This window comes from Arachis duranensis, chromosome 4, assembly GCF_000817695.3.
Source record: "Arachis duranensis cultivar V14167 chromosome 4, aradu.V14167.gnm2.J7QH, whole genome shotgun sequence".
NCBI lineage: Eukaryota > Viridiplantae > Streptophyta > Magnoliopsida > Fabales > Fabaceae > Arachis > Arachis duranensis.
In genome coordinates this window covers 101786807-101796064 of record NC_029775.3, presented here as the reverse complement: position 1 = coordinate 101796064, position 9258 = coordinate 101786807, and the positions used below count along the sequence as shown (strand labels likewise).

Here is a 9258-nt window from a genome sequence, read left to right as displayed (position 1 = left end):
AGCGGCTAAATCAAGCTGTCCCTAACCATGTGCTTGTGGCATGCAGGTCCAAGTGAAAAGCTTGAGACTGAGTGGTTAAAGTCGTGATCCAAAGCAAAAAGAGTGTGCTTAAGAGCTCTGGACACTTCTAACTGGGGACTCTAGCAAATCTGAGTCACAATCTGAAAAGGTTCACCCAGTCATGTATCTGTGGCATTTATGTATCCGGTGGTAATACTGGAAAACAAAATGCTTAGGGCCACGGCCAAGACTCATAAGTAGCTGTGTTCAATAATCAACATACTTAACTAGGAGAATCAATAACACTATCTGAAATTCTAAGTTCCTAGAGATGTCAATCATTCTAAGCTTCAAAGGAAAAAGTGAGATGCCAAAACTGTTCAGAAGCAAAAAGCTACAAGTCCCGCTCATCTAATTAGAATTAATATTCATTGATATTTTGAGATTTATAGTATATTTAACACTATCTGGATTCTAAGTTCCTAAAGAAGCCAATCATTCTGAATTTCAAAGGATAGAGTGAGATGCCAAAACTGTTCAGAGGCAAAAAGCTAAAAGCCCCGCTCATCTAATTAATACTGATCTTCTGATGAGCGGATAATTTATACGCTTTTTGGCATTGTTTTAGGTAGTTTTTAGTAAGTTCAAGCTACTTTTAGGGATGTTTTCATTAGTTTTTATGTTAAATTCACATTTCTAGACTTTACTATGAGTTTGTGTGTTTTTCTGTGATTTCAGGTAATTTCTGGCTGAAATTGAGGGATCTGAGCAAAACTCTGATAAGAGGCTGACAAAGGACTGCTGATACTGTTGGAATCTGACCTCCCTGCACTCAAAATGGATTTTCTGGAGCTACAGAACTCCAAATGGCTCGCTCTCAACGGCGTTGGAAAGTAGACATCCAGAGCTTTCCAGCAATATATAATAATCCATAATTTATTTGGGAATTGACGACGTAAACTGGCGCTCAACGCCAGTTTCATGTTGCTGTCTGGAGTGAAACGCCAGAAACACGTCACGATCCAGAGTTGAACGCCCAAAACACGTTACAACTTGGCGTTCAACTCTAATAAAAGCCTCAGCTCATGGATAGATCAAGCTCAGCCTAAACATACACCAAGTGGGCCCTGGAAGTGAATTTATGCATCAATTACTTACTCATGTAAACCTTAGTAGCTAGTCTAGTATAAATAGAACATTTTACTAGTGTATTAGTCGTCTTTTGACCACGTTACATTTTTGGTCTCAGTTTTGTTTTATTCTTCATCTTAGGAGGCTATTGATCACGTTTTGAGAGGGGGGCTGGCCATTCGGCCATGCCTGAACCTTTCACTTATGTATTTTCAACGGTGGAGTTTCTACACACCATAGATTAAGGGTGTGGAGCTCTGCTGTACCTCAAGTTTCAATGCAATTACTACTATTTTCTATTAAATTCTCCTTATTCTTATTCCAAGATATACGTTGCACTTCAACTTGATGAATGTGATGATCCGTGACACTCATCATCATTCTCACCTACGAACGCGCGTGACTGACAACCACTTCCGTTCTACCTTAGGCCGGGCACATATCTCTTAGATTCTCCAACAGAATCTTTGTGGTATAAGCTAGATAGATGGCGGCATTCATGGAAATCCGGAAAGTCAAACCTTGTCTGTGGTATTCCGAGTAGGATTCCAGGAATTCGGAAAGTCTAACTTTGTCTGTGGTATTCCGAGTAGGATTCTGGGATTGAATGACTGTGACGAGCTTCAAACTCCTGAAGGCTGGGCGTTAGTGACAGACACAAAATAATCAAGGGATTCTATTCCAACCTGATTGAGAACCGACAGATGATTAGCCGTGCTGTGATAGAGCATAGGACCATTTTCACTGAGAGGATGGGATGTAGCCATTGACAACGGTGATGCCCTAAATACAGCTTGCCATGGAAATGAGTAAGAAGGATTGGATGAATGTAATAAGAAAGTAGAGATTTGAGAGGAGCACAGCATCTCCATATACCTATCTGAAATTCCCACCATGGAATTATATGAGTAACTATTTACTATTTTATTTTCTGTTTATTATTTATTTTCGAACTTATCATAAACCATTTAATCTGCCTAACTGAGATTTACAAGGTGACCATAGCTTGCTTTATACCAACAATCTCCGTGGGATCGACCCTTACTCACGTAAGGTATTACTTGGACGACCCAGTGCACTTGCTGGTTAGTTGAACGGAGTTGTGAGATTCTCTAACAGTGCCTGTAACTCTTTTGGTCCAACAACAACACTAAGCTGTTGGTGCCATTACCAAGGATTATTAAGATCCCAATTCATCATACCATGATCTCTTTGGGGTATTTAATTATAGCTGCCAACATCATGGGAAAAATAATAGATCACAATTTCGTCCACCAGCAGGCAGCACGTGGGGCGCGTGTTAAGTGCACCGCTCTATATAAGGTAGAGCTCGATAGTGTTTTCCATACTGAGTGAGATTTGAGTGTGTTGTGAGGATTCTTTGAGGCTGTTGTTGGTGTAATGGAGGGCACCACAAATTTGGTGGTGTATCGTAACGGTGAGATAATACGTAATACTCATGAGGGAGTGAGGTTTGTATTCCAGAATCCATTTTCGTTTGTGGTTCCATGCATGATGACGTTAATGGAGCTGCAGAACGGCCTATGTCAAAGCATGGAGAATGGTACGTTAATGAGAGTGAGCAGAATTCTGTACTGGAATCCGGTTGTGGTTTTTGGTGGTCTAATACAGTTTGATACCATTCCGATCACGGATGAAGCGAGTATGCAGAATATGTTTCAAATTCACCGGCAGACTTATATGAGACACCCACAGATTGAGTTGTACGTTGAGTTTGAAGCTGTAGAGGCAGTAGCGGTCCAAAATGATATAGATGTAAATAATGATATGGCTGCAGTGTACGAAGGAATGAATAGTGACAGTGAAGAGGACTTCGAAGCCACTTATGAAGCCCGAAGCCACTTATGAAGCCGGCGACGAAGATGAGGATGGTGATGTGGGAGTTGAGGCAGCAGCAGAGAATGTAGTGGTTCATCCCTCGAGCAGTCAACCGATGGGCGTTCCACCTTTTATGCGTGAGTTGGATCTCGACGCCATGCATGCCCCCGAGTTTCCGGAATATGCAAACATAGGTACGTGTTGACTAAATAAGAAGTTTTTGTGAGTTTATACTTTGGACTGTGCAATAAACGATGATTTCGGCTTTCTGTAGGAATTGCTGATCCTGAGGACGGAGAGTTCCGAATTGGAATGGAATATAGTTCTAGAAAGTCGATCGTCACCGCAATTAGAAGTTTCACTATATCTAGAGGAGTTGACTATGATGTGTATGAGTCTGAGCGATAGACGTTCTATGCAAAATGCAAGATGTACGGGCGTGGATGTGACTGGCTTATCTGAGCCAGCTTGATACGGAAAAAAGGTTGTTGGGAGATACGCAGATACAACGGTAGGCACACGTGCATGATCGGAACAATTTTACAAGATCATTCCAAGTTGGACTCGGATACAGTTGCTGAGGCTATAAGGCCATTGGTCGAGACGGACCTGTCCATCAAGGTGAAATCTATAATTGCGGAAGTCCAGTCAAGGTTCAACTATACCATCAGTTACTGAAAGGCTTGGTTGGCAAAGCAGAAGTCCGTTGCCAAAGTTTTTGGTGGTTGGGAGGAATCTTACCAAGCATTGCCATGGTAGCTCTCGGTCATGGTGCAAAAGATTCCTGGTTCAGTTGTCCAAATAGAAACACGACCACTGTACAACGGGAATGAGGAGGCACAAGGTGTAAAAATACTTCATCGTGTATTTTGGAGTTTCAATCCATGCATTAGGACATTTAGGCATTGCAAGCCCCTGGTTCAGGTTGACGGTACACATCTATATGAAAAATACAAAGGTACACTTCTAGTCGCTGTTGCACAAGATGGAAACTAGAACATTGTGCCTTTGCCTTGGTGGAAGGTGAGACAGTTGATGTGTGGCACTTCTTTCTTAGGAATCTGGGAACGTATGTTGTTAGAAAAGACGGTGTGGGTATGATCTCAGACCGGCATGAGTCAATACGGGCAGCAGTTAATCGTTCCAGTGGTGACTGGCAACCTCCAAGAGCATGGTGGATATTTTGTATAAGACACATCGGCAGTAACTTCTTAAGGGCATTCAAAGTCCCTCACTTACAAAAGCTTATTGTCAACGTAGGGTATTCAAGAACGGTAGAGGAGTACAATATCAACTATAAGAGGTTGGAAGAGCGAGGCGAGGCATATGCCAGGTGGTGCGATGCCATCGGACTCAAACATTGGGTATTGGCATTCGACGAGGGACATCGATGGGGGCATATGACAACGAACCTTGTCGAGTGCATTAACTCAGTGTTGAAGGGTGCCCGTAATCTACCTGTGTTGGCGCTTGTCCGAGCAACATATTATATGTTAAATGAACTCTTTATGCGGAAGAGTGCCGAAACTCATGAACGCAAGCGTGCTGGATTTACGTACTCTGCATTTGCGCAACAGCGGATAGAAGCAAGTATGCAACAGGTTGGGAATATAGTTGTGCGCCGCTTTGATAGACGAAATGAGGTGTTTGAGGTGCGCGAAATGACTACTGGAAAGGTGTTAGTTGTTGATCTTGCACGACGGACGTGTGACTGTGGGCACTTTCAGGTTGAACGAATACCATGTCGCCATGTTATTGCTTGCTGTGCTAACCAGCGTCTCGATTGGCAGTTGTATGTGCATGATATGTACAAGATGATGGAAGTTCGTAAGGTATATAGATTTGAGTTCACACCATTAGGAGACCACATCTGTGGCGGATCCAATTTACGCACCAACAAATTCCTATTAGGCTGCATCAACAAAGATATATGTTACATTAATTAAATAATAACCCTTATAAATATTATAATAAACATTCACATATTTATGCGATAACAATATTTAATAATATTTATCTATCACGTATTATTTAATAATCTTTATTTATCAATTTATTTATTTTTCAATTTTTAATAACAATATAATATAATATACTATTTTATACATTTTACTTATTTAAGTTATTATAATATGTACTTACCCATATATATACGCAACATATATTTTTACAAAGTCAAAATATTTTTTTTTATTCTTCAACATATTCATAATAACAAAAATTATAACAAATTATACATATCATTATTATTATTAACGTTTATTTTATAAAAACTATTGTTATATTCTTAAAATATTTATAAAATACACAAAATAATATTCTCATTACAAAATATACATGCATAAAAAAATAAAAACATAAAAAATAAAATAAACTTTATTTTAAATACAGTAAAAAAAAATTTACCCACTTACATAAATAGAATGATCCAAATAATTGATAATATATTTTTCAGGTGCCAGATAATTACATACCATTTTTTTTAATCCTTTGAACTAATATTCTTTTTCTTTCGCCGTATAAATTTAACTCACCACTATTCACTACTACTCACTACACTCTCCTCACTAATACTACCTACAGACTAACCCACTTCCTTCTTTCCTTCTCCCTTATATTTTTGGCTTTAGCTCAAACACCATGAATGGGAGAAGAAGAGAGCCCAATGCATGCATATATACATCAAGGAGCACCACTGTCCCTTGCATGCAGGCAGGCCTGCAACACGCCCCTCACGTGGTGCAACAGCAGCATTAGGACTCCGCACAGCTTTGCTAAGCTTCACGGGCCTCCATGTACCACGCCCCTCGCGTGGTGAGTCACCACGCCCTCGGCATGCTGCCACCTTGCTTTCCTGCTCAGCCACCACGCCCCCAACGTGCTGCCACCTGGCTCTCCCGTTCAGCCACCACGCCTCCAGCATGTTGAGAGTGAGCTCCACTCATCGGCAATTTTTTTCTTTGGCCAATATCCGACCAATACACCAACACTGCATCCACAAAAAAAATAATTTCTGAAAATTTGGATTAAAGTATTATTTTAAAAATTTTATTCTTAATATTTAAAACGTATTATTTTTGTATTAAATATTTTGTTTCGTTTTTCTAGTTAAAACATTTGCTTCTAAAAATTTGATACTAGCTTTTTTCTGAACAGTTCGAGCTACTTATTTACTATTTCACTATATCTAATTTTTGCTCTATCAAACAAAGGAGAGAAAATTTAAAAGAAAATTGTTAATCTATATTTTCTATATAAAAATTAATTAGGTGACATTATATAATTGTTTGATCTCTCTTATATTTGTGTCTTTCTCAAACAGTTTTTGTAAAATAATTTTAAAATAATTATTATAACAAGTCAAACTTGCCCAGATTATATATCCTTTACACACTTTAAAATGATGAGCTATATTATTTTTGTATTTATTATTTATTATATATAATGAAAATATAAAGAAGTTTGAGATACATATTTTTATTCTTAAAATGTTATTTGTTATATATATATATAAACAAACTACGGTGATTACAATATTTTAAAAGTATTGATAAAATTAAAGTAACGTTTATTTATAGTTAAATAAAATTTTTTAAAAAGTATTGATTAAAAAAGTATTACCAAAATATAAAAAAATGTAACTTTAATTTTAATAACACTTGCATACACTGCAAGAATTCTGTTAGATAGCGACAAATTTTAAGTCGGATATATACCACGATTTTGACCTTCGCAAAATGAATAGTGACAATTTTTCCTAACCACTGAAATAATTGTTACAAATAAGCATTTAGCAGCGGATACTGCCGCTATATTTGAAAATGAATTTGTTTTGCCTCTATTGTGGCGGGTTGGCAACCGTTGCTAAATACTGCACACAAACCGTAAGTTTTTTTGTAGCTGTTAATATCAATTATTGGAAAAATCAACACATTTTCGTTTTTCTTTTTTTATTTGATTTTTTTTTTCAAGTCACAATCACTAGTTTTCTAACTTTAAATTTGTGTCATGTTATATATTGGCTTAATTGATTTAAAGTTAATCAAAATAAGTAACATTCAATCAAAGTAAAAACCAAAATGCTAAAATGAACAAAAATATATTGGTTTTTAAAAAATATATGCAACTTGGTATAATGATGCAATCCCTTTCAAAATTCAAATAGTTTAGTTGTTATATTAAAAATCTTTAACTATATTTTTATCATGCAGACGCGATATACAAACAAGCATCTTGTTAATTTGGATATTGCATCACAAGAAGAAATAAAGATTATAAAATTGCACTCTATATATAAGAAATATGCCCAAACTCCCAATAAGACAAATGGTACTTGTTGTTTATTTTGTTTAGTTTTGAAAAATGTCTTAACATGTTAACTATCTTTTTTTTCTAAATTAGCATCTAATTATTTGGGAGTTCTTATTTATGACTTGAGTAGACTTACATTATTGTATACATGTCGAAAGTTTTTGTGTTAATTGAAGATTCAAGAAAAATAGTTAATGATACTCTAGATGCAGCAGAGACTGAGACACAAGACAATTGATATAGTTGAGATCCCCGTTCACTCTCAAAAGGATGCTAGGGGAGCGTTGAGCTCGTATGGCAGGCTTTTGTTGATGAAGATGTATTTTTCTTCCACTTCTCCTATTTGCACCTTCTCCAAGTCCTTTTCTGGCTCTGCCCGGGGGCATTCTTCCAACCTCGCGTCTAAATCAGCGATGAAAACTCCTGCAGCATTGCGGGATTTCTTTCTCAAGGACAAGCTGGCATTGTTGTAGGCCACTGCCGATTCTAAGTCGCCATGGATGGTCCTAACGGTACTGTCGTCTACCCAAAACTTCATGGTTAGGAACTTCGTGAATACTACCGCGTAAAAATCATTGGTAGTCTTCCTTCCCAAGATGACGTTATATGCCGGTGGAGTCTTTGAGAACGAAAAAGTCAGCCATGGCCGTCTTTCTCTTGTTTCTATTTCTGACACAGATCGAGAGCTTAATAGCCTCATCTAGCTTGATAAAGAAATCCCCCAGGACCACTACACCGTGCTGGTGCATTTGGAGCTTCGAATCTCGGAGCCTAGGGCATCGATAGCATTCCTGAACAGAATATTAGTGTTGGCACTCGTGTCAACTAATATTCTTTTTTACGAGGCAAGATCATCCTTGGCTGTGATGACCATGGGCGGATCATCAATAGTATCTTCAACACGACAGTCTTATGGGCTGAATGTGAAATCTGGAAAAGCAGGCAGCTTTCGGCGTTTCGAGGCGGTCGCTGCAAGGATCTTGAGTTCTTTCCTTTGAGAGGACTTGGATTTCTCTCCTGGTTGTCCGACCACGACATTGACGATGGTGGGGTCCGCATCAGTCTTTTCCATTTTCATGGTTCACGTATAATTTTTGTGAACTCTGGGAGCTTCCCATCACAAATTGCTTGCTCTAAAGCGTCTTTTAAATTGAAACAGTCTTGCGTCCTATGCCCATACCCTTAGTGATAATCACAGTACAGGAACTTATTTCCTCCACTCCGTTCCTTGAGCTGATTGGCTTTCGGGATAACGCTGCAATCGGCTATTTGCTGGTAGACGTTTGCAATTGGGGCAGGCAGGAGAATGTAGTCGGTAAAAATTTTAATTCTCGGGGATCGGGGAGGTTTGCTCGACTGATCCTTGGCCCCTTCCCTCGTGGGGAGGAATGCGCCGACCTGCCGGGGGGGTCGAGACATTTCGTTTATTGGCTGTCATGACTTGGCTGACCTCCTCGTCATTTATATATTCCCTAGCCACGTTTTGGATCTCGTGCATAGTCCACACGGGTTTAGTGATTAAGTGATTTCGGAAGTCCTCGTTTGTTAACCTGTTGGTTAGGCAAATGCTTGCAATTGAATCCGTAAGACCGTTGATTTCTAAACATTCATCGTTGAACCTGTCTAGGTATTTTCTCATCGGCTCATTTTCATGTTGGGTTATCCACAAGAGGTTTATGGGGTGTTTAGCCCTGGCAATTTTGGCTATAAAACGGGCTAAGAATCTTCGGGATATGTCCAAAAAGCACGCATTGGACCTCTGAGGCAAGGAATTAAACCATTTCATCGCGGGTCCCGCGATGGTTACGAGAAAAGCTCGGCAGCGTACTGCATCAGAGACACCTTCCAAATTCATTCAAGCCTCGAATGCTGCTAAGTATTCCTGAGAATCCTTAGTTCTATCGTATCGCATGTCCGTTGGCTTATCAAAGTGCCTCGAGAAGTGAACCTAGAGGATCTTGCCGGTGAAGGGGGTTG

At 38.9% G+C, this 9258-nt stretch overlaps 1 protein-coding gene across 1 annotated transcript; it reads left to right on the top strand.

The window, feature by feature from the left end:
• Window positions 1-3495: 3495 nt before the first annotated feature.
• LOC107485294 (uncharacterized) lies at window positions 3496-7519 on the top strand. The gene is made up of 4 exons (XM_016105811.1): window positions 3496-3623; window positions 3929-4802; window positions 7182-7299; window positions 7458-7519. The coding sequence occupies exons 1-4, from the start codon at window positions 3496-3498 to the stop codon at window positions 7517-7519; spliced, it is 1182 nt and encodes a 393-aa protein (XP_015961297.1).
• Window positions 7520-9258: the final 1739 nt, after the last annotated feature.

Excerpts from the sequence above, each read along its gene's own strand:
- LOC107485294 (XM_016105811.1), top strand. The coding sequence starts at position 3,496 with ATGATCGGAACAATTTTACAAGATCATTCCAAGTTGGACTCGGATACA. Across the intron at positions 3,624-3,928 it reads ATTGCGGAAGTCCAGTCAAG|GTACACTTCTAGTCGCTGTT; the intron begins GTTCAACTATAC and ends AAAAATACAAAG. Across the intron at positions 7,300-7,457 it reads AACTCCCAATAAGACAAATG|ATTCAAGAAAAATAGTTAAT; the intron begins GTACTTGTTGTT and ends TGTTAATTGAAG.